This window comes from Odocoileus virginianus, chromosome 27, assembly GCF_023699985.2.
Source record: "Odocoileus virginianus isolate 20LAN1187 ecotype Illinois chromosome 27, Ovbor_1.2, whole genome shotgun sequence".
NCBI lineage: Eukaryota > Metazoa > Chordata > Mammalia > Artiodactyla > Cervidae > Odocoileus > Odocoileus virginianus.
Genome location: NC_069700.1, coordinates 21940276 through 21965493, shown reverse-complemented (window position 1 = coordinate 21965493; position 25218 = coordinate 21940276). Strand labels below are relative to the sequence as shown.

At 38.4% G+C, this 25218-nt stretch overlaps 2 protein-coding genes across 2 annotated transcripts; one reads left to right on the top strand and one right to left on the bottom strand.

Annotated features, from left to right (window-relative positions):
• Positions 1–79: 79 nt before the first annotated feature.
• Positions 80–25218, top strand: CENPQ (centromere protein Q). Its single transcript, XM_020894225.2, has 9 exons — positions 80–188; positions 4727–4863; positions 5617–5671; positions 6713–6839; positions 7418–7486; positions 18995–19124; positions 22048–22167; positions 22322–22396; positions 23433–25218. The coding sequence occupies exons 2-9, from the start codon at positions 4765–4767 to the stop codon at positions 23562–23564; spliced, it is 807 nt and encodes a 268-aa protein (XP_020749884.2). The 5' UTR covers positions 80–188; positions 4727–4764; the 3' UTR covers positions 23565–25218.
• LOC139031422 (endogenous retrovirus group PABLB member 1 Env polyprotein-like) lies at positions 8878–16478 on the bottom strand. The gene is given in 3 exon segments (XM_070456328.1): positions 8878–9791; positions 9793–10805; positions 15958–16478. Coding segments are annotated over 2 exon segments (1530 nt in total). The 5' UTR covers positions 15958–16478; the 3' UTR covers positions 8878–9274.

Below are 25218 nucleotides of genomic sequence, written 5' to 3'. Positions count from 1 at the left end.
TCAACCAATCCCGTCACGCTCTCCTGGGCGCGCTCCTGATGACGTTAGGGGGCGTGGATAGATGCCCGCCTCCCCCATTGGCGTTTCCGGTTTCTGTGTGCTCACTTCCGGGCCTCCGCAGCTTTGGATGGTTTGGGCGCGAAGTGCTCTGAGCGCAGCTCCTGAAAGGATTCAATGATCAGTTGTTGGTGAGTAGTGAAAGCGCTTCGCTCGCCGGTGGCTCCAGGTTGGGGGGTGAGTTTTGCGGCCAACACGTTTGTGGCAAATTTGGAGGCTTGTGTTTGAGGAGTTTCAGGTGGTTTTCCACAAGTGGGTGGGAGATCCGAACAGGTTTGCCTTTTGAGGTCAGGGATAAACAAAGTACTGTTTGATTCGCAAAGAGGGAGTGAAGCCACGCATGTTTCCTCCCTCCCTTCCCCGAATCATCCTCATGATTCCTTGGAGCCTTAAGGAAACTGCGGTTGGCAGCGTCGCTACCCCGACGCATCAATTGCAAAAGGTAAGCATTGCATATTTGTAAGTTTTGGCAGACGTCGTGTTCACCTGTTGTACCCACATAGAGATTTAGATTGGTGATTTCCGCGAGTTTCAGCAAGCTGACAAAAAAAAAAAAAAAAAAACCAAGAGAACCTAGAATGCTTCCCTGTTGCCTACAGGGTAAAGAATACATTCTTTACTGCAGTATGTAGTCTGGCCGCAAACTATAGTTCGAGTCTTTCTTCTGCCCATTGTTTCTGCACATGTCAAAGCCTCTCTGAATTTTCCCTGAACAGACTGACTTCTTTTGAGCTGTCCTGCCAATGGGCCTTTTTTCCTCTCAGATACTTTACTTCCCTTTCTTCTGGCTAAATATTTCAAAATGTAATTCATGTACTACTTTTTTCTCTGAGTACCGTATATCCCCCCATGCACACACCAGTTTGATATATGCACTCGTCTAACATTTGTTGCACTGTGTATAATTGACTGTACACAGGAACTGTTTTCATATCTGTCTCTGCCTACTACCACTTGTGGTTGTTATTCAGTCACTAAATCGTGTCCATCCGATTCTTTGATATCCCATGGACTGCAGCACACCAGGCTCCCCTGTCCTTCACTATCTCCTGGATTTGCTCAAATTCGTGTCTGTTGAGTCAGTGATGCTATCCAACCCTCTCATCCTCTGCCTTCCCCTTCTTTTGCCTTCAGTCTTGCCCAGCATCAGGGTCTTTTCCAGTCAATCAGCTCTTCACATCAGGTTGCCAAAGTACTGGAGCTTTAGCTTCAGCATCAGTCTTTCCAGTGAGTATTAGGGTTGATTTTCTTTAGCATTGACTGGTTTGATCTCCTTGCAGTTCAAGGGACTCTCAAAAGCCTTCTCCAACACCACAGTTCAAAAGCATCAGTTCTTCAGTGCTCAACCTTTTTTATGGTCCAACTCTCACATCCATATGTGACTACCAGAAAAACCATAGCTTGACTGTATGGACCTTTGTCAGCAGATGTCTCTGCTTTTCAATAGGCTCTGTAGGTTTTTCATAGCTTTTCTTCCAAGGAGCAAGCATCTTTTAATGCCGTGGCTGGAGACATCATCCTCAGTGATTTTGGAGCCCAAGAAAATAAGATCTGTCACTGCTTCCATTTCTTTCCCCTCTGTTTGCCATAAAGTGATGGGACTGGAAGCCATGATCTTAGTTTTTTTATGCTGAGTTTCAAACCAGCTTTTTCACTCCTCTCTTTTATCCTCATCAGGAAGCTCTTTAGTTTCTTTGCTTATTGCTTATTGCTTCAAGTATGTATCAATGAAAATAGAGCTTTTCAGATGGTCCGTGGTAAAGGACCAATTTTTTTTGTTATTGTTACTTTAATTTTTAATCAGTCACCACAACTGCTACTTTTGTAAAATACAATAAAAAAAATTACTAGTCAAATCCTTGAAACATACAAGGAAGAACCCCAGTGTAAGCCATAAATTTTGGGTGATATGATGTGTCATTGTAGGTTCATGGATTGTAGTAAATACACTGCTATGGTAAGGGATATTGATAGTAGGGAAGTTGGGTGGATATATTCAAATTTTATATTTAAATTCTGCTTAATTTCTCTAAAACTTATCTTAAAAAGTCTCTTTTTAAATGAATTACCAGAAAAATTAAACTTTAAAAAAATAAAGCCAGTTAGTCTTTTGACCAGACCTAACATACTTAATCCCAGGGACAGAGGATACTGGTGGGCTGCCGTCTGTGGGGTTGCACAGAGTCGGACATGACTGAAGTGACTTAGCAGCAGCAGCAGCAACATAGTTAAAATTGTTTTCAAATTGCTATAAAAGTTTCTAAGTGAATATTTTTATTCTATACTTATAAAGACTGTAACAGTATGTGAATCAAATTTGGAGTAGCACTAAATTACATGTTATTGAACAAAGAATATCAAAAATGATTAACAAAACCAAACTATAAATAAGTGCCAAGTGAGAGAGACCTTAAGAGCCCACAGACTTTTAGAGAGCAATGAGGGAAAGTGGTTAGGAAGGTTTTCAGAAACAGATGGTGCACAATCTGAGAGGAGGGTGGACACAGACAGGAGAGTGAGGCTCAGGTAGAACTAGTGCATTATTTTCTTCCTGAATTTGGAATTGGAAACAGCTAGTGGGGTTGACTGATGACTTTTCCATGCAGGATCAGCTGCAGCCTGTTGGCTCAGGTACATGCACGAGGCTGGCCAGTTGATGCTAGCTCTTGGTTGGAAGTTCAGCTAGGGCTTTTGGCGAGGTCCTCAGTTCCTCTCCATGGACTTTCATCACAGAGTGTTAGCTGAGTTTCAAGAGCAAATATTCCAAGCAAGGGGTAGTGGCAGCTACTAGTCTGTTCACATTTGGCCAGGAAACTGGTACAGAATCATTTCTATGATATTCTACCACTTAAACTACTGGAGAGTCTATGAGATTTAAGACAAGGGGACATAGACTTCACCTCTCAATAACAGGAGTAAGAAGGAATTTGTACCATTTTTAGTCTCCTGAATGGAATGAGGAGTAAATCTTAGTCCTCAATGGTTCCTTCACCTGGATGCTTTTCTCCAGTGAACAACCTGAACTCCTGTACATGGCAGCCCTTCCAGGAGAGGTCCACAAGCAAAGCTCTCATATGGTTGGTTTCTAATTAGGGGAAGTAAAGGGCATGAGTGTTCAGTTAAGAGAATTAGATATTTCAAGAATGAAGCAGAGGAGACTGGTGTAGTATAAGGTACCACATTGTTCAAGAGCAGAGTAAAGTGTATTTTAGCTTCCACGGTGTTTTGTGAATGTGAGAGTTGGACCATAAAGAAGGCTGAGTGCTGAAGTGTTGATGCTTTTGAACTGTGGTGTTGTAGAAGACTCTTGAGAGTCCCTTGGACTGCAGGGAGATCAAACCAGTCAATCCTAAAGCAAATCAATGCTAAATGTTCATTGGAGGGACTGATGCTGAGGCTGAAGCTCCAATACTTTGGTCACTTGATGCAAAGAGCTGACTCATTGGAAAAGACCCTGATACTGGGAAAGATTGAAGGCAGGAGAAGGGCATGACAGAGGACAAGATGTTTAGATGGCATCACCGACTCAATGGACGTGAGTTTGAGCAAGCTCCAGGAGATGGTGAAGGACAGGGAAGCCTGGCGTTCTGCAGTCCATGTGCTTGCAAAGAGTTGGACATGACTGAGCAACTGAACAGCAAGTGTGTTTTGTAACTGATTTGACATGTAGTCCCTAAGTATAGTTCATGATCTTTCAGTTGATTCTTTCCCACCATTTTGGGGGTGAGGGGAAAGTTTGAACTTTTCCTTTTAAAATTTGAGGGAATGGATTTATGCAGAGTACATACTTTTGTCTGTCTCTAAATCTGCATATATAACTGTATTAGCGTAATTAACTTTGAATTTTTAGAAAAGAATTGTGACTGATTTATCTATATATCTAATTGTGTGTGTGTGTGTGTGTGTGTGTGTGTAATGTACACACCACACATATTTGGGGGGGGGGGCCAGTGTGTGCCTGTCCACATACTGTACCTAACGAGTACCTAACTCTAAACTGTCTACTCCTTATGGTCTAATGCAGAAATGAATATTTTATTCCTCTGTTTCTTTTAGCAGAGATGAGTTTGGTGTGAAGAACCTTTGTTATAATTCTTGCAACCTAGCAAGAATTACATCTTAAATTCTTAAGAGGGGATTTGTCACATGAATTTCCGCAGTGTAGACTCATGGTATAATCCTAAAAGTTATCTCCTCCCATCCTTGGCATAAATCTGTCTGTGTGTATGCTGAGTCACATTGAATAATGAATCTATTAAACCTAAAATCTTAAGAAGACCTGAATGTTACTCCGAGTTGACATTATCTGTAACCAGAAAAAAACAATTCAGCACTTTATATTTCCCTTTTCTTGGATTTAAGCATGGAGATAACATTACTGTATGGGGGAGTATAAAGTAAGAAATGTGAAAGTGGTTTTATATGACTTTTTAAGGCCATACAAATGGCAGGAATTTTTTAATGAAATTGAATTAAACATCTTTAATGAGAACCAACATTATTTATTTTAAAATATGTTTAAATGCTTTAAAAACACACAATGCTATCCCAAAACTATCGTTCTGATTGTTTAAAGGCAAATTTGGAACATTTATAAGTAGTCTTTTTAACAAAATATTTCTAATAAAACAAGTCTTAAGCATTTTTCTGTATCCTTTTCATCTTTCAGATTTGAAACACTGCTACAATTGTTCCCTTTAAATCAAGATGTCTAGCAAAGCAAATGCTTCCAAGAAAAAGTCTCAACAGGTAAAAAGAAATCCAAAAAGAAAAACTGAGGAAGCAGCAGAAATATCAGCGGAAAAGGTAAGCATTCAGGACTGTGGTAAAAATACCGTCTGCTCTGTGCAGAGGCGTGTGCGAAGAGTGGGGCCAGCTTTACTGCAAAGTATAGTGGTGCATATTCACACGTAGGTTATGGGGAGCTGCTGCAGCACGATTTGTAAAAAGCTTCAGGTAAAGATTGTTTACTTTTTGTCTAAAATATTACTCAGAAAATTCTCTGGGGAAGAGGCTATGGGACATTGCTAAGGTGTTCAAATAGGAATAGTGGTAATAAAGTGTACAGATTCTATGGCATTCGTATATTAAAAGACAAGAGAATCTGTCAGCTGGTGGGGGAGATTTTTTTATTTTCATAGAGAAAAATTAGTTGGAGAGGAATTAGCTTCTTCCTGCCATAATTTTGTGCCTCTCTTATAAAAGAAAGAATCAGCAGATTTTTTCTCTGTGTTAGGCAATGCCTATATTTTTTTTGTTTTACAGGAAAAGTATTTAACATATTTCACAGGCAAAATGAGTAATGATTTCTTTAAAACATTCTTTAGCACCATATGAAATTCTGTTATACATTATCACTGTTGTTCGGGAGTTGCTTTTGTGTATCCTCCACTTGTGATAAATACACACCTTTTGCTGTAGAAGTAGCAGTATACTTTTTTCATCTTTCCAGAAGGTATATGAATTCACTCCAACATACATGACAAATCTGTTGCAAAAGCAGTATATTTTTATCTGGTGCTTAATTGTGTGTGCGTGTTTGTGTGTTTTTATCTCTAGGTTAGAAACACAGTGAAAAAAAATAAAAATCACCCAAAACATCTGTCTTCTGAAGGTATTTCTTTTCTATGTTTTGTTTCACCGTATCTTTCTCAAGCTATATCTATTTATGAAACAGTTCTCAGCATCTTGTTTATGAATTCTGCATAAGCAAAACATAGTAATAAATGGTAGCATTCTCATTTTTGCAAGGATACGTAGTGCTGGTTAGTCAGATAGCTAGGCCAGCTGAAATTTTATTTACCACCACTACCAAAATACAGTATGGGTTTCTAAATTGAAAGGAACTAGAGAAGTTCAAAGTATACAACAGTCTGACTTATTCTGATTTGTGATATAGAGACACACCTACTGATTTCTCTTCGAGACAAATATCCTGTTCTGCTATCCCTGTTTAGGTTAGATTGGAGCTAAGTTTGTTTAGAGTAAATTTGTTTGGAGTGATCATCTTTACTTAAAGATCACTTCATCATGGAAGAATTTTCTAGCTCCTCACCCAGGAACAGGTTAGGTCCTCTGGTTTTATACTTACATAATGCACAGTGCTTTTTCTTTTGTAATGCTTTGCATACCTGCAGCTGTAATTATTTAATCTCACTTCTCTCCAAAATGAATCTTCATGTAAACCAGTAGTGTATCTCCTTTGTTTATTATAAGTAGAACAATGTCAGTAACCTACCAGACACTCAGTATCTATTCTTGGTTTGGTTAATTGCCTTTGTTCCAGTTGCCATCCAACATATGGCAGAATTCATTTTCCTAGTCTTCTCAATAAGTCCTTTAATTCAGGTCATTTCTGAGAACCAGACTTTTATGCTGAATCCTAATCATTGCAGCTTGGTTCTTCATTTAAAATTGTCTTGGGTTTGTGTCTGCAATATCAGTTAATAGTATTTAAGTTAACACAATAATATATTCATATTCAACACCTGGCATTTTATGACTGTGCAATAAAAAAAGGAACAGCTAATACAGCTTTATAGTATTGTGGTTCTCATAATTCCATTGGCCCTTTTTAGATAAATTTGTCCTTGAATCATTTTATAAATAAAAATATACACATTTCTAGATTAACCACAGTCTTTTCTTTGACCAGTGACAAGACAGACAAAGCATACTGCTCTAAAACAGGTAAAGATCGCACCCAACAAGAGAAAAACCTGGCAACCTCTTTCGAAGAGTAGCAGAGAACATTTGCAAACTATGATGGAATCGGTAGTAATGTGAGTATGAAATTTTTTCCACCTCACTATTTTCATTTCTACTTATGTTTCCTACAGACAGTATCCTTTTAAATATTATTGTCTATTTTATGCTGATACAGTGTTTTTCTCTTTCTCTTTAGCCTTCAGTAAAAAAAAAAGCCTTTATAAATGTCAGAAACTTGGAATTTTATCAGTGAAATAAAAATGCAATCTACATGCCCTGATCTGCTCTCTGTAAACTTATAACTTTTTTCTGTTTAAGAGGGATACTTTAGGAAGAAGTTTGCTCAAATTGATACTTTACATGGAAGCTGCCGGTGCTAGAAGGAATACAGAGATAGGACTCTGCCATCAAGGTGCTGAAATCTATGAGAAGAGGCATATAAATTAGTTACAATGATATAATGTGATAAGAATTTAGATTATTCCTCTGCTTTAAATGTCCTTGATGCAAAATAAAATGATTGATTCTGCCTGGTTAGTAAGAAGGGGCACTGAAAGAAATTAGAAAAAATAAACAGACTATATTAGTAATTTTTCAAACTAATATTTATTCAATCCCAATATTTATTCAATCCCTATTTTTTCTTTTCTAGAGCAATTCTGAGTAACAGTATTAAAGAAAAAGAACAAATTCAATATCATCTGAATTTCCTAAAGAAAAGGTAATATAGTTATGCAATTAAAAAAACAGTTGAAACATAATTGGTAAATATCCAGTCTGTTCTTGTGTTACCAGAACAGATATTTATGGAATATGTAAGTTTTTTATTTGGGGTTTTCATTCTCTTGTTTTTGTTGTTTTAAGAAGATGAATGGTTTGGGAATATATATTCTACCCTAAGCTGCTGCTGCGTGGGATTCTGAAATAAGTTAAATTTAAGAGAGTTCCTAAAGAATCTGAAAATCGAAAGCACCTACTTGCAAAGTTCAGTTTTCTGTGTTGAAATTTGAAAAAAAGTTGTCAACTATAACTCTGTTCAGCTTCATTTTAAACAATTGCAAGTTAACAGCTCACCACTCTCATTTGATACTTACCCTTTTGTGTGTTTCTTCATATTATATATCATTATTTGTAACAAGTATAATTTTCCAGGCTACTACTGCTCTTTATTTCTGGCAGGTCACAGATGGAGGTTTCTTTTCAAGTGTTTTTTGTTTTGTTTTGTTTTCAAATAATTTTATTTATTTATTTATTTATTTATGGCTGTGCTGTGCTGGGTCTTGGTTGCTGTGTGGGCTTTTCTCTAGCCGTGGCGAGTGGGGGCTACTCTCTAGCTGTAGTCCATGGGCTTCTTGTTGCGGTCGCTTCTCTCATCACAGAGCACAAGCTCTGGGGCACACAGGCTTTAGTAGTTGCAGCCCCCAGCCTGCAGAACACAATCTCAGTAGTTGAGGCGCAGGAGCTGAGTTGCCCCGAGGCGTGTGGGCTCTTCCCCATCAGGGTCAAACCCGCATCTCCAGCACTGTCAGGCAGATTCTTTACCACTACGCCACCAGGGGAGTCCTCCAAGTGTCTTTAAAGTCACCACTGCCAATAATTTTCGGTGACTTCTTTTTTCCTACTATCTGCCCTAAGCTGCTGCTGTATGGAATTCTGAGGTAAGTTAAACTTAAAGAGAATTTATAAAGAATCTGAAAATCCAAAGCACCTACTTCCAGCTTTCTCTTTGTAGAAGAATGTTCTGCAGCTTAGTTTCCTCAGGTTTGCCTGGAAATATTTGTGACCTAGTACTTTATTCTTGGGAAGTGTGAGCACAAATACTGCTTTTTAAAATATAATTCTCAATGATAGTAACAGTAAGAAAATAGAAAGGGTAAGATGGGATGGAGTAGATGGGTGTGAGAGTTTGTGGAGACAGGTTGAAGAGATTAAAGAAAGACAACTAGTAGTGAACTTGTAAACTGTTTACAGGAATGACAACCTGTTAGTAAAGAAGAAGGACTGACTAAAATTTTGCCGGGACCAGCCGGCAAAGAGAACAAGTCCCGACCGCAACAGCACGGAAGCCTGAGAAAAAAGCTGATAATAAAGAATGGGGTCGAAATGACTGAATGCTCTTTAGGCAAGTCAGTGATTTTATTGAGTAAAGCAGCTACCTTTATACTAGTACAAGCAGAAAACATAGTTCATAAAAATGCCATCTGGTTTTTGTCACATCGATACAATTCTTTGTCTTAAGTGATTGCAGAAGCTTACATCTTGTTTTTGGCATTCCAAGATAAACTACTAAGTGAAGGTCACTACTATGTTTTTCTCAAGGAAGAACAGAAGAGGCCCGGCAAATGTTTTACTACTTTATCATGGGGTGGCGGGACAGGGAATGGCCTCTTTCAAGGCTTTCCCAGGGCCTTTTTGGGCCTTGAGCAGGCCGGCTCCCCGCATCTCCCCCTTTTTTATTTATTAAAAGCCGAGCTTCCCTACTCATTCCTCGAGAAAAAGGGAAACAAGATTATTTTTTCATAATATGGGAAAACTTCATAATTCTTTCAGTAACTAAGTTCATAATGCATTGTAGAAAACATGGTCCACAGCAAAGAACACAGAGTACAATAACAAGCACTATGAGCAGGGTTTTCCACCAGTCACTCTCAAACAAGGATTTAACTTGCTCCCAAAAAGAAAGGGAGGAATCCTGCATAGAAAGTATTTGATGTTGAAGATCATTTACAGCATCAGACACATTGGAAGATAAATCTGGGATATACACACAACATTCTACTTTTATTATAGCGCAGGTCCCACCTTGAGCAGCAGTAATAATGTCTAGGGCCATTCAGTTTTGTAAAACGGCTTTTCTCATTTGTTTCTGTTCTTCATTTAAAGCTTCAATAGCCTTCTTTGTATCTAGTAAGGCTTGTTGAGTAAAATTAGTTAAAGCATCTACATGGGCCATTATGTCGACCATCCCAATAGAGGGAACAAATACTGCTGCCAAATAATCATACCAATAAAATACAGCTCGAGACCGTGGCTCTCAAAAAGGGAAGGTTGGCAGGGTTCTTGATGGGCTTATGACTAATACAGCCAGGAGCAAACACAAATCCAAGGCTGCACCGTCCTACCCAGCCCACAGGCAGCCATGGCCAGACATTAGGACCACAAATCCATTTTGTTCCGTTAGGAGCAACCCATCTGATGCCTGGGTTATAAAGCCAATCAGATCCTGGCCAAGGCGTGGATGTTTTGACGGAAAAAGTAACATCAATTATGCATTCACACAAAGAATTAGGAGTAATACCCATATGCTTTAACAAATGTCTGCCTAAATTTCTTTCTCCAAAGTTGGGTTGATGTTCTTGTTGTTCCCAGCAAATGTCCACTCGTTTCAGCAATTGTCCTTTTTCCGGGGTCATCCAAAAGTATTCATCCCAAATCTGATAATAGTCCCCAAAATATCGGCTGGGGTGATCTTGTCCCTTACTGGAGGAATTAACATACTGATTAAAGGCAGCAGAAATTATCTTAATACTTTGGTTGGCATTAAATCTAATCCGGGAATCATAAGGTTTCAAATTACACCAGGTCAAAGCTGTAATATTAAGAGAATTAAGGCTAAGGTGAATCTGCTTATATTGTTTTAAAAATTCACACACCGCAGGTAATTCTTCCTGACTCATCGGCAAAACCCACCATGGTAAACCATTTACAACTGACAAAGGCATGGCAGTGCATACCCAACAAGCAGAGGTATTATAAAAGTCAGCATAGGAATGAGCCCAAGAAAGAAAAACATTTCCTTCAATGCTAGGAAAGGCTTGATTCATAACAGCACATGCTAAGGCAAGCACCAGGTAGGATAGGGAAGTGTGTGGATTGATTGTATCCACAGCAATGTGTCTTGCTCGTTCCACGAACTCATGTAGTTGATTTGTTGGCAGAACATTCCTCTCTTGTATCTGCAGCCTCTCCATTCGAGCAGTCAGTGACCGTCTCCGTCTGGCGTACCAGCCTCTCCGGGAGCCAGCGCGGTGCTTTGGCATCTTGTGGAAAAACACAAACATGTCCCCGCCCCCATATCAAAACAGGGTCAGGGCCATGCCATTGATTAGTAATTGGATCTTTCCAAGTTACGAAAGGTTTGTTAGTAGCAGCTGGGGACCAGAATCGCTGTGCTGCGGTTTTGCCTTCAGAGTCCAAATTTTAAAAATTAAGAATGAAAAGGGCATGATGGTAAGTAATTATATAGAGTGAGAGGATAAAACTCCCCCTTCTTTAATTTTAAAAGCTGATGTTTTAATGTCTGATGAGCTCGTTCAACGATGCCTTGGCCTTGGGGATTGTACGGGATGCCTGTTTTAAGAGAGATGGAGAGACGGGAGCAAAAATTAAGAAAAGCGGCAGAAGTTTATCCAGGTCTATTGTCCGTTTTAATGGTCTTTGGAGTTCCCATAACGGAGAATGCTGTAAGGCAATGTGCGATACAATGTCGAGCTGCTTCTCCTGTTTGTAAAGGCAAAAATATATCCAGAAAAAGTATCTATATTAACATGAACATATTTCAGTTTACCGAAGGAAAGAACGTGAGTAACATCTATCTGCCATAAATGGTTGGGAAGGTGGCCGCGGGGGTTCACACCATAGTGAGGAACAGGAAGGAGTTGAGGACAAACAGGGCAGCATTTAACTATTTGCCTGGCGGTTTCACGGAGTATTTTAAATTGTAGTCTGAGGGTATTGCTGTTTTGATGATGTAATTGGTGAGTTCTGTGAGTTGGGTCTGGGAAAGGAAAATATGAGTGGCTGAATCAGCTAATGTATTTCCAGAAGTAAGTGTTCCAGGTAAACTCGAATGAGCACGAATATGGCCAAAAAAGCATTTGTAAATCCTTTGATGTAAAAGAGCTTGTATATCGCGAAATAGTTGCTGAATCACTGAATTAACAGTATAAATAAAAGGAACAGTTTCCAATTGGTTAAGAGCTCTAATAACATAATGGCTATCAGAAAAAACATTCAAAGGTTCAGAGGCAAAGTGTAAAACAGCAAACACAGTGCATAATTCTACTTCTTGTGCAGAGGAACAGCCTGTAAACCAGGAGGTAACAGTGTCATTAATAACATAAGCAGCCTTTTCGTTTGAGGATCCATCGGTGAATACGGTGACTACGTCTGTAAGTGGCTGCGAGACAACTACGGAGGGAAACACAAAGTCATGTTGACTAGCAAAGTGTAGCAGCTTATTAGCGGGAAAATGATTTTCTAATCTGCCGGCAAAATGAGCTGGGGCTGTATTCCAGGAATCACTGAACTGGAATAGCCAGTCCTGTTGTTCCTTTGTAAATGGTAAACAGATAAAGTAAGGGTCTCTCTCCAATAATTCTCTGGAATCCCGACGGCCCTTAGCGATAAGATTACTGACTAGATCAAAATAAGGGGTGAGTACTCGAGCACGGGAAACAGGCAAATGTATCCAATAAAGAGGGGAATCTTGAAAAAGAACAGCTGAAGGGGTATGTTTAGAAGGAAGTATATACAAACCCCATTTTTTTTGTATAATCACAGTGAGAGCTTGTTTGAGCAGCCAATACTTTTTCTACTATGTTTAAAGTTTGGCATCTTTCATCAGTCAAAACCCTAGGCGACGTAGGATCTGAAGGTCCTTTAAGAATATCAAACGGGGGTTTTAATTTCCCAGTAGTGATTTTCAGGTAGGGACAAATCTAATTAATATCTCCTAATAATTTTTGAAAATCGTTCAATGTTTTCAAATTATCCTTGCGAAGTTCTAATTTAAGTCTCCCCTTCCAGTCTAAAGCCTAAATAAGAATAAGGTGGGCTATGTTGAACTTTCTCAGGAGCTATTTGAAGGCCATAGTGCTGCAAATCAGCCTGCAAGCCGGAAAAGGCAGACAACAAAATACTTTCATTAGAATGAGCTAGTAAAATGTCATCCATATAATGAATCATATATAGAGAAGGATATTTTTGGCGAGTAGGTTCCAAGGCTTTAGCAACAAACTTTTGACATAAAGTGGGGCTGTTAGCCATGCCTTGAGGGAGTACTTTTCATTGATAACGCTTCATGGGTTGATGAAAGTTATTAGCAGGGACACTAAAAGCAAAACGAGGACAATTTTGTGGTGCCGGTGGTATAGTATAAAAACAATCTTTTAAATCAATGATTAATTTATAAGTTCCTTTTGGAATAGCTACAGGAGAAGGGAGACCAGGCTGTAAGGGTACCATAATAACCATGGTCTCATTAACCTTTCTAAGATCTTGCAGCAATCTCTGTTTACCAGATTTCTTTTTAATTACAAAAATAGGAGAGTTCCATGGCGAATTAGAGTGTTCAATATGACCAAGCGCCAATTGTTCTTGCACCAATTGTTCTGTGGCTAATATTTTTTCTTTTGTAAGAGGCCATTGATCGACCCAGACCGGCGCGTCACTTTTCCAGGCAATCGCGTCCGCATGAGCCACAGGAGATACAATGGCCTCCCCTAAAAATATCTTAATCCTGATCGAAGAGGCAAGGTTTTAGTTTGAACAGGTGACAAATTTCTTTCTCCATTTTTTCCTAATCCCTGATTAGGCAATAGCCCCTGATTCAAAAGCATCTGACTTAACGGCATCATTTGGGGCGAATATGTAAACTCCCATTTGTTTCATAACATCTCTTCCCCACAGATTAACAGGAATGTTAGGTAAAATGTAAGGCTGGATATATCCTTCATGACCCTCAGCATCTTTCCACCTAAGCAATTCAGAACTCTGTTCGGGGTTATGAGACTGGCCAATTTCCCGTAAGGTGGAGATGGCTACTTGCTTATTCCAGTTTTTTGGCCATTTAGAGATTTTACAGAAACATCAGCCCCAGTATCCAGTATCCCCACGAATTTGTGCCCATTAATAAATAGTTCTAATTCTGGGCGAGTTTCTTTTATATTTTGAATCTAATAAGCATCAGATGACCCAAAACATGTGCCTTCTCGAGGTTGAGCGTTTTTTATTTTCCCCATGGGTATAGTAGGCAGCATGACCAATTGAGCTATGCGCTGTCCAGAAGGGATACTAACAATGTTTTTTGGGGCACAGGCCATAATTTTTATTTCTCTAGTAAAATCTGAATCAATTACTCCAGGGACGATTTGTAATCCTTTCATAGTCCAACTGCTCCGTCCCAATAGCAAACCCACGGAATTTTGTGGCAACGGTCCATAAACCCCAGTGGGTAGCGCTTGCATTCCCATTTCAGGAGTTAGTACTGTATAGGTGGAGGAACAGAGGTCCAATCTTGCACTGCCTGAGGTGGCTCTATAGAGATCTTTGACTCTGGGTTGAAAATCGCTCCCTGATGATTTTCCTGAATTGCCCCGTAACATTGTTTCGGGGCCTGGGGCTGGCCCCTCACCCAGTTTCCCGACACAGGCGCAAGCACTTTTCCATTGATAATCTGTTTTAGATCTACAATCCCTTGCCCAGTGTCGTCCCTTTCTACATCTGGGGCACAAATTGGGGTTATTATTTTGCTTACCAGCTGTGTCTCCTTTCCTTTGGGGGTACTGTATAGCTCGGTGTCCTATCTGTCCGCAAGAGAAACAGTTGCCAGGGGGCCCATTGACCCTATTCTTAACCTTTCCTTTGTTAGCTTATTGATACAATATTTCTTTAACAGTTTTTCCCTGAAGAGCAGCTGTGATGGTTAAACCTTGCATATGTGATGGCCCAGTATCTGCACAAATCTGGATATAATCAGCTATTGCCCCTTTTTTTCTGTAAGGTCTCAAAGCAGCCTGGCAAGCAGAGTTAGCATTTTCATATGCCAGCTGACGGGTTAAAACCATACCAGCTTCTTCGTCTCCTATAACTCGTGATACTGAGTCAATGAGAGGAGCCACAAAATCCTGATAAGGCTCGTCAGGGCCCTGTCTTATTTTTTATAAATCTTCAGATTTTTTGTTAGATGTAGGAAGAAGCTTCCAAGCTATCAAAGCTGCCTCATTTATTTGGGGATAAGCTTCAGGGGGCTAATTCAATTGCTGATTAGGAGCCCTATATGCTCCCTCCCCCATAAGCATTTCAAAACTCACTTGCAGTCCATTCCGTCTATTTCTGTCTGCAAAAGTTCCACATTGTTCTCCAAATTCTGATTTCCATAACAAATAATCTCCCCCAGAGAGGCAGGCCCTAGAGACCTGCTTCCAATCATTAGGAGGTAAATATTGACTATTTAAATTCTCAATGATGGACATAGTAAAAGGAGCAGTTGGTCCATACTGGGCACAGGCTTGTTTTAATTCTTTAATTTGTTTAAATGGCAGGGGTTCATAATACCTTCGTTGTTGAGCGTCTTCAAGGACGGGGAACAGGATAGGAAATCCTTCTAAAGTTTCTCCCTGTTGCCTCGCCTGGCAAATTGCAAGTTGGAAGGGGGACAGTTCAGAGGTGTTTTTTACAGATAATGCCTGTGTGGGAGCCTCAGACCCCTTTTGCATATCAGCAGTCGGCGGGTCTAATCCTGCAATTACGGACGGAGGCTGCGATGGTGACTGATTAGAGGGACATAAGGGCTGGGAAAAAAGCTTTTAAGTTAAGAGTATCAAGACATTTAGTCATAGTTGTAAGCAATTCTTTAACCTCCGAAAAAGGGGATAATTCCGCTTGTGTTTTAACAGCGGTTTTTTCAGCAGCAAATAACTCCCATGGATCTTCTGCTTGCTCAGCAGGGTCTAATTCAGAATCAGAGTCAGAGGAACTCTGTACAGGGGATTTTTCTGCCGTATCAGAAACATGCTCCAAAGGAACAGTAGGCAAGGTGGGAGGTTTATTCTTTAGCGCAGTCTCCAATTTTTTGCTTTCATGTTCAGGGTCCAAACAGTCCCTGATGAGAGTCCATAATGAATAGGCATCTAGTGGTACCTTCTCAGCCCCATGTAAAGAATAATACTGCTGAATTTGCTCCCCTACCTTCTTCCAAGTTTCTGTATTCACAGTCCCATCCTCAGGAAACCAAGGACAAACTTCTACAAACAACAAAAACTTTTCTAATTTATGTTTAGCAACAGTAACTCCTCTCACCTTTAACATAGTCTTAAGCATAGTTACAAAAAGCTCCCTACTACTACCTTGACCCATTGTTTATACTCTCGACTAAAAAACCCTCTCCGCCCTGAAAAAATCCATATTCACGTTTCTTTTGGGATCCCCTCTGTACTCATGTTTCGGGCGGCTGCGACCGTGTAGTCTGATTGAGTCCCTGTCCGAGGCACCACCTGCCGGGACCAGCCGGCAAAGAGAACAAGTCCCAACCGCAACAGCACGGAAGCCTGAGAAAAAAGCCAATAGTAAAGAATGGGGTCAAGAGGACTGAATGCTCTTTAGGCAAGTCAGTGATTTTATTGAGTAAAGCAGCTACCTTTATACTAGTACAAGCAGAAAACATAGTTCATAAAAATGCCATCTGGTTTTTGTCACATCGATACAATTCTTTGTCTTAAGTGATTGCAGAAGCTTACATCTTGTTTTTGGCATTCCAAGATAAACTACTAAGTGAAGGTCACTAGTATGTTTTTCTCAAGGAAGAACAGAAGAGGCCCGGCAAATGTTTTACTACTTTATCATGGGGTGGCGGGACAGGGAATGGCCTCTTTCAAGGCTTTCCCAGGGCCTTTTTGGGCCTTGAGCAGGCCGGCTCCCCGCAAAAATTTAGTAGTTAAACTAATATATAATAAAAGTGTAGGAAAAATTAAAAGTGTAGCTATTTATGATCTTTTGAATGTGGGGCAGGGAGCCATGTTTGGAGTGTATAAATGAGAATATTTTAGTATGTAATAGCTATTCTTCACAGCGATCACAGTGGATCATCAGAAAGGATTAAATTCTGTTCAAGAGATAACCTGTTTTTTCACAATACAGCAGCCGTGGGGATACATATTTCAAAGACTGCTTATTGTCTCCTCATTTTTGCTTTCACAGCGCACTCTCTTTAGTTCCCAAAGTAGCAATACTCAAGATACTTCCCCTTCTACTGATGTGACATAGCGTAGCCTTAGCAAATTGATTCTAATTAGAATCTGAACAAATTTTTCTCTAGCAACATTTCTCTGGGCTTCCATGGTAGCTCAGCTGGTAAAGAATCTACCTGCAATGCAGGAGACCCCAGTTCGAGCCCTGGGTTGAGAAGATGCCCTGGAGGAGGGCATGACAACCCACTCCAGTAATCTTGCCTGGAGAATCCCCATGGACAGAGGAGCCTGGCAGGCTACAGTCCATGAGGTCACAAAGAGTCAGACACAACTGAGCGACTCAGCACAGCACGGCATCTCTCCAAGTATAGTTGGGACACTTGTGCTTAGAGATACTTTGTGAATAAAAGTGATAGAGATTATGTTTCCTGGTATACTAACATATTAAAATCCTACAGTAAATTGTTTCATTTTGTTTAGCCTGGTGGTAGAGGTTTAGTCTCTAACTCATGTCCAGCTCTTGAGACCCTATGCACTGTAGCCCACCAGGCTTCTCTGTCCATGGGGTTTTCCAGACAAGAATACTGGAGTGGGTTGCCATTTGCTTCTCCAGAGGATCTTCCCAACCCAGCATCTTCCAAGTTAGTATTTACCACAGGAACTCTTTCTTTTATAATTAGTCTTGTCTCTGCTTCTGTCTGCGTGTTGTCTTCATTCTTTTAGACAAGTTGTCCTCAATAGATTAGAACTGTATATATAGATAGCTTCCTGTTTATCTTTTAAGCCTTGTGAAGAAAGAGGCAAAAGAAAGCTCTTAGCCTCTTAACTTCGGTTAGAATATTCTGGGTGATGGATTCTGATTGGCTTGGGTGATTTGCGCCTCGTACTGATTCTGTGGCAAGAGCTGTTATGATTGATATAGATTGAATTATATATGCTTTTCTTTGTCATGAAACAATAGAGTTGCTAGTCAATAAAAATTAGCCACTACACTTTCTAGAGGAACATATTTTGGGGAATTCTGACTTATAGATATACTTATAAGTATATAGATATAGATATCTGACTTACAGATATATAGATGTTGTAAATGGTGCTTGGATGTTGTTGACATAGTATTATGATAGGTATATTGTAACATGATAAACACTGGTTATATTTTTAGTTTAATAAGATTTTGTAGAATAACTTAGAAATTTAGAACATTTGAAACAGTGAATGACCTTTTTGCAGAACAGGTTTGATAAAGTTTTAGAAAAAAAACTGTTTATAAAGGGAATCTTTATTTTACTTAAACCAAAACAGACAGTTTTGTGCTTATGGGCAAATAGCTGAAGTTTATCCTGACAGTTTAATGGAAAGTATGATTGATAGAGTTTAAACAACCGACTTTTTTCTTTACAAAAATTAATATTTTGAGTAAGATGCCGGGAAGACAAATCTTGGGTTCCACTGTTCTTCTAATTGCCTGCAAATCTCAAGTAGTAGGATTTTTTTAGGATCCAGATACACTGTTATTAGACAGAAGGAACCAAATTTAGATTTTGCTTCTTGAACTCAAGAATCAAACCTGGGAAAGCTGTATTGCTCTCTGCTGGAAGCAAGATTAGTCACAGGTCAGTTTGTTTGGTGACTTAACCAGATTTGAAGGGAATTTTTTTTTCGTTACTTTTTAACAAAGCACTCTAATCTCTGTTGTGTTTGTGTTAAACTCCATGGAACTAAGTGTTCTTTAAAATCATTAATATAGGAAAAAATCATTAACTTAGAGTAACATATAGGCATTCTCTTTTATTGGTCACATTCTGTAAAACAACTGAGATTTAAAGTTCAGAGTCATAGTTAAGACTAACAGAATAATGTTCCATCTCTTACCAGAAATTCACATTGAATGATAGACTTATGTACTATAATAGTCCAGGAAACACATTCAGAAGATACAAGGAAATTTTTAGTTTATTTTAAACTGTGTATAAATAATCAATTGTTAAATGTATAAAATAGAAACTTTCCCTTTTATAAAGCAGCTTAGGTACCCCATGATTTGTGGTAAATCTTAATCAATCGAAAGACTTAATGAGGACTTGTCAGGGCTTTTGGTGGGGGGAAGGCTTACCGCTAAGATTAGCCACTGTTAATAAGAGAATATTACAGCCTTTAGAAATATGAGGGAAAGAAAAAGGGGACTACGGTACTTCAAGAGAAAAACAATACTAATGGTACTCAAAAATAAGCAGTTATGTTTTTATTCTGTCCCAAAGATTGCTGCAACTGTGTGAAACCCTGAAAGTCCCTCCCAAAAAGCTGCAAGATTTATCTCATGTGTCAAGTCTACTGAAAATGGAAAGGGCACAGCACAGAGCTAATGAGGAAGGTCTGGCATGTTTGCAGGTATGAAGTTTGAAAAGGGAATTCATTATTAGGGAAAAGGGAAAGGAATTTAATTTAAAAGTTTTTAAAATTATGTTATTCTTCTAATAACTATTACTACATCTTGGACCAGGTTTTTCATTAACTTTTTTTTTTTTTAACCAAAGCAAAACCTTTTGATTTTGGTCCTCTAAAGTTAAGACTATTTCTAATATATTTGTAATTAAGTAGCAGCCTTATTTTTTTAATCAAATTTTAAATATAATGAACCGTCTTCTTATTTTTGATTAGCAAGTTATAGGAATTCATCACTAAATGCTGTAGAATTTCAAAACATTAGTTTTTCTGTCCTTCAATGCTACTTTATTGACAAGAAGAACACAATCATCATCATCATTTTTGTAATCATTATAGATAACATGTAACAGGAGCCTTCTACATTCTAGTCTCTGTTCTAAGCACTTTACAGTTATAGCCCTTAATGACTTAAAGAGGCCTGCGCTATTTTTCTTGTTTTACAAATGTGAAAAAGAGAAATATTGGCACTTTCAGCTGAACTTTAGCACTTTGGCACTTTCAGCAACTTTCAGCTGCTCACAGTTGTGATGCAGTCCTATTAGTCCAACTTTAGGGCATGTGATTTTTGATCTTTATCCTGTGGAAGGTAGTAGGAGATAATATTTGCTGTTAGGATAAACAACAGGCTTTTAATTAGTGGATACTTTAGCAATTAAAAAAAACAATCTTAAGGGGCTTATTAATTAATTATTAAAACTAAAACAGATTGGACCATATATCCGTTTGCTGTTTTGAAGTAGTTTGTAGATCTGGTCTTTGTCAGCAGGTCAACTTTGTAAAGTAATACAAGGTGGTGTAAAGTAATACAAGGTGGTGGTAGTTTAAACAGGGGATGCATCCCCAATGAGTTCTAATAAGTCAGCATTCACAAATAGGTCATTCCAGCTTTTCCATGTGATTGAGAATAAAATTGGAAGGGTTTATTTGTAAGCAGCAGATCTACTTGTAGATCTGTAAATTACAGATTTATAAATCTGTACTTTATATATTATAAATATATTGTAAACTTAATATATTTTGTAAATTTACATGTATTGTAAATTTACGTTGTTGTTCAGTCACCAAGTCATGTCCGACTCATGGAGACCTCATGGACTGTAGCACGCCAGACTTCTCTGTCCCTCACCACCTACCGGAATTTGCCAGGTGGTACCATCCAACCATGTCATTCACGTTACCTTCCACTCCTTCTGCCTTCAGTCTTTCCCAGCACCACAGTCTTTTCCAGTGAGTCAGCTGTTGGCATCAGGCGGCCAAATACTGGAACTTCAGTTTCAGCATCAGTCCTTCCAAAGAGTATTCAGAGTTGATTTCCTTTAAGATTGACTGGTTTCATCTCCTTGCTTTCCAAGGGACTCTCAAGAGTCTTCTCCAACACCACAGTTCATAAGCTCTGGCTTCTTTATTGTCCAGCTCTCACATCCATACATGACTCCTGTAAATTTATAGAGTGATGTTTTTTAGTGGTTTTCTCACTTTCTTCATTGTGTGAGATTATATTTAACTTTCATTCCAGTGTTACTTTGCAAGAGTATATTTTCAGTACTGTCACTAGCTTCCCCTCTTAATGAACAGTTGGGCAGCATAATATGGCTTTTTTTTTCTAACTTCAGCTTTATTTGAGATATAAGTAGCAAAATGGTATGATATCTAAAGTGTACATCATGGTGATTTAATGTATATGTACATTGTGAAAGGATTTCCCCCCATCTTGTTAATTAATGCATCTGTCGCCTCACTCTTTTTTTTTTGGTAAGGACATTTAAGTTCTACTTTCAATTATATAATACAAATTTAAGTTATATAATACATTGTTCTCCATGTTTTGTATCAGATCCTGTGACCTTGTTTGGCCTAGTAAATGGAGCTCATAGACCTAGAGTTTTGGGTACGGAGGAATCAGCACATTCTTTCTGTAAGGGCCAGGTGATAAACATCTTGCTCTTTATGAGTCACATTAGTTTTCTTTGCACGGTCTTTTTTGTTTTTTTAACATCCTTTAGAAATGTAAAAATCATTCATAGGTCTTGAACCAATCAAAAACAGCCCATGAGCAGTTGCAGACCTCTGCAGGTACCCTTTCTAATGGTTTCTAGAAGCCATAATATATTTGTTAAGGAAGATTACTATAATTGACAGTAACAGTTCTGCTTTCAGTATTTGGAAAATGATATTAAATGTAAATACCAACCATATTGCTCATCAGGATTTCAGAGTTACTACTTCATTACTTTCGTGTGGCTTCTATGTGGGTTATTTACTTGTTCCCTGATCCCCAGAGGCTGCACTGTCCTTTGCTATTGCTAGGACTAGATTTGAAAGCAATGCAATACTTAATGCAATTTAGAAACCCAGAAGCTGGCTAACTCTATGTGTGGCCTACAGTCATTACACCCCTGGTATTCCCGTATTTATTTCATTTATTTTCCTCCATACATTTTATGTTCTTTTTATGTGAGAAACTGCCACTCATTTTCTGTTATATCTTTGCCCTAATGTTCAGCACTTTTTCTTTTGGCAAATGAAAATAGCACTTAGATGTTCCTAAATTAGAATTTCTCTGCTATTACATACTGCTTAAAGAATGCTGCTATACCTGCTGCTGTGAATCCTTAGGTTCTGCTAAATTCACATAGGTCTTCCAGGATCTCTGATACCTGCAGCTTTGGTAAATTTTTGAGGAAAGGTTCCTGTGCATCTTTGTTCCATTGGTAAATCAATCTCTAGGGAGACTTTTTTGAAAGAAAAATGAAAATTACCAGTTTCTTCCAGAAGTGTTTCAATATGTAAGATGTTTTTTAAAATGTTTGGGTTTCACTTAATAGTATATTTAATTTGAAACATTAGCTTTCTTTTTCTGATGCAGGAAGAAACAGATAAAATGGTAGCGACTATAGAGTCAATGACTGGGGATATTCACAGCCTAAAGAACAAAGTTCATGTTCTGAAAAGTGAGGTGGAAGAAGAAGAAAAGAAGATAAAACAGGTAATTGTTCAAAAAAAAATTATTACTAGAATCTGGATATAATTTTTCATTATTAGATTTTACCCAGACAGCTCTTGAGTGTAATAAGAGAAGTCAACTTTTTGAAACAATCTAGCTTTACAAAATAATCTATAGCTTTCTTTTTCTATTTTAGATGTTTCAAATAGATAGTGGGGTGCTCTCTCTTCCTGAACTTTCTCAAAAGAGTCTCAGAGCACCCATCCTTCAGGTGAGTACTTACAATTTACCATATTAACTGCATCACCAGTTATAAATTTCATATATGTAAAAACATTACATGCTGCTGCTTCTTTTAAACAAATGAAACCTATGATGTAAACTGTAAGGGAAAATTATTTTTCTCCTATGATGGCATAGTTTGAACATCTCATGCTTGTCAGTCGCTGTATAATATTCTATTATATAGATGTGCCATAATATAATTTGTGGAGAGTTTGGAAGTAAATAATTTTTCTAGTACAGTAATGCTATGTACACCTTTGTATATGCATTATTACACATTTGTATAGTCATGGCTGTAGAATAGGTTTCTGGAAGTAAATTCTGACAGTTGCTTTGTTTATGCTTCTAATAATGGCATGTAACTTTTCCTAAAATAGTATACTACCTCCTATTTGTAGTAGGCTGCACACTGGTGACTTATCTTTTTTCAAAGGTCCCCAATAGATACTGTAGTGTCACTGTTTACCCTGGTAGAAAGTCTGTATGTTTTCTCAAAAAATTTTTTAACAAAAATTTTCCAATCTAAAATCTACATAGGGTGAGAGGAATGGAATTGGGCAGAGAGGAAACAGAATAATAAAGATTTAAAAGAAGAATGGCAATTAGTTGATAGATAATTGCATTTGAGTGATTATATCATTCTCTCTAACATATCAATACATATAACATTTTTCATAGTGAAAAGTTAAAAACTAATTACATGGGTAAAGTCAGAAGGTACACACTCATATAAATAAGTCATGGGGGATGTAATGTATAAGCTGGTGACTAGAGTTAATACTGTATTGTATTTTTGGAAGTTGCTAAGAAAATAGATCTGAAAGTTCTCATCACAAGGAAAAAAAAATCTGTAACATGTTTGGTGATAGATGTTAACTAGACTTACTGTGGTGATCATTTTGCAGTGTATACAAATATCAAATCATTATGTTGTATGCCTGAAGCTAGTATAATGTTCATGTCAATTCTATATCAATAAAAAATAAAATTTTAAAAAATTAATTATTCTATCATGCCCACAGAGAGAAATTCTGACGCTAATTCCAAATCAGAACAGTCTTCTGAAGGACTTGGAAGTTCTCCATAATTCATCCCAGATGAAGCACATGTTCACCTTCATTGAAGAAGTCTATAAAAGACTGGATGCCTCTTAAAGAGTTGGGTTTTTCTTTTTTTGGAGATTGTCCCATATTAATTTAATGTTTATGAATTTGTAAAAATGTTAATCTATGTGATATTGCAGAGGCTGAGGCTTCTTCAGATACGCACTTTAAAATTAACCTCCGTAGATCTACCGTAAGCATCTAATGTAGGCCTTAAAGACTGTTTTTATCAGTTCACAAGTCTAGGAACTCACATTTATGTTACTGTATCTCCAGTTTTATGCCCATAACCATAGTGAGAATAGCCACAATCTGATGGTTTATAATGGCTGGATAGAGCTTGTTTATTGTTTAATGCAAAGCAAGTGTGATACTATGATTTAATATATGTAAATAGTTTATAGTGCCTAGCACATAAAAACATAAGCGTTTGCTATCCTTATTGTTCTTTAGCTGATGACTTGCATTTTCTATCTGGTCATGTGTAACTCGCAACATCCCCAAATGCCTTTGCTCTTTTACACAACACCCTAGACTTTTTCTGGCTTCATTAAGATTTGCCAGGTGTCTTTAACTTTAAAGGCAGCATGAACATTTTGTTTCTTTGTTTAGGTTAGTGAATAGATGTTGAATATTTATTTTCTACTCTCATCAGAGCATACCTTTATTTCATAAAATTGTTAAAAAGAAACCCAAGCTCATTTACTCCCTTAAAACAAATGCCAAGCTGCCGGGAGCCATTATGGGAAATCCTGCCCATGATAAGGTCATGAAGAAAATACCGGACAGGCAAGCCCATCCGGGACCCCATCCATGACGAGGTCATGAGGAAAAAACCTGACAGGCAAGGCCGTCCAGGATATAAGGGACCCTCCAGGTTGGCCTCGGCCTCTACCCCACCCTGTATCCTGCCCCCTCTTCTGTTGTTGTCCTTGTTTGCCCTGCTGCGGATTCTTGTGTTGCCTGCCGGGAGCTCTCCTGCTCCTCTTTCATTGAATAAAGGCCAACTTAAAACCCTAATTAATAAATCTCCTGCACGCTGGTACCCTATGAAGGGGTCAGGGATGAAGGAAACGCTTCAATTCAAACCCTTTTGCTGGCATTCTGGCTTGTTTGATAAATGTGTGCTCTCATTGCAAAAATGCTCATGATTGTTCTAAACATCCTAAGCACAGTACACTAACAAAAGAAACTATTAAGCATAGGCCCCTTCGCAGGGTGAGAAAAGCTCCACAAATATAATAGCCAAAAATGTGCCTAACAGAAAATACTTTAGATAGAGATTAGCTGGTGACTTCTTGCAGGTAGTTAACTTTTAGACTAAGAGCCTGTTTTGTGCTATATCTGCTGTTTTTGCAGTCCTTCGCATTTCTGTTCTGTAAAAATGTAATCCTATCTAGTTCCCATAGAGATGACGCCTATTAGAAAGAAAATAGATTAATCACAAGAAAAACAGGGTCAGCTACTGAAGTTGCTTAAGTCACACCAGGTGTAAGCCATAAAATGTTAGCAGGCCTGAAGGCCAAATGATAAGAAAGACTCTTGTGAACAAAAAGTATGTGGGTGACATCCTGTTTCTGTTGAAGGTCAAGTTGCTGTAATGTTTTGTGATGACCTGTGTGTTATCAATATGCACTTCCCCCAAAAAGATGTTCTTAAGGGTATAAAGGAGCCGTGCAAAAATAAACTTCAGACTCAGCCCTGA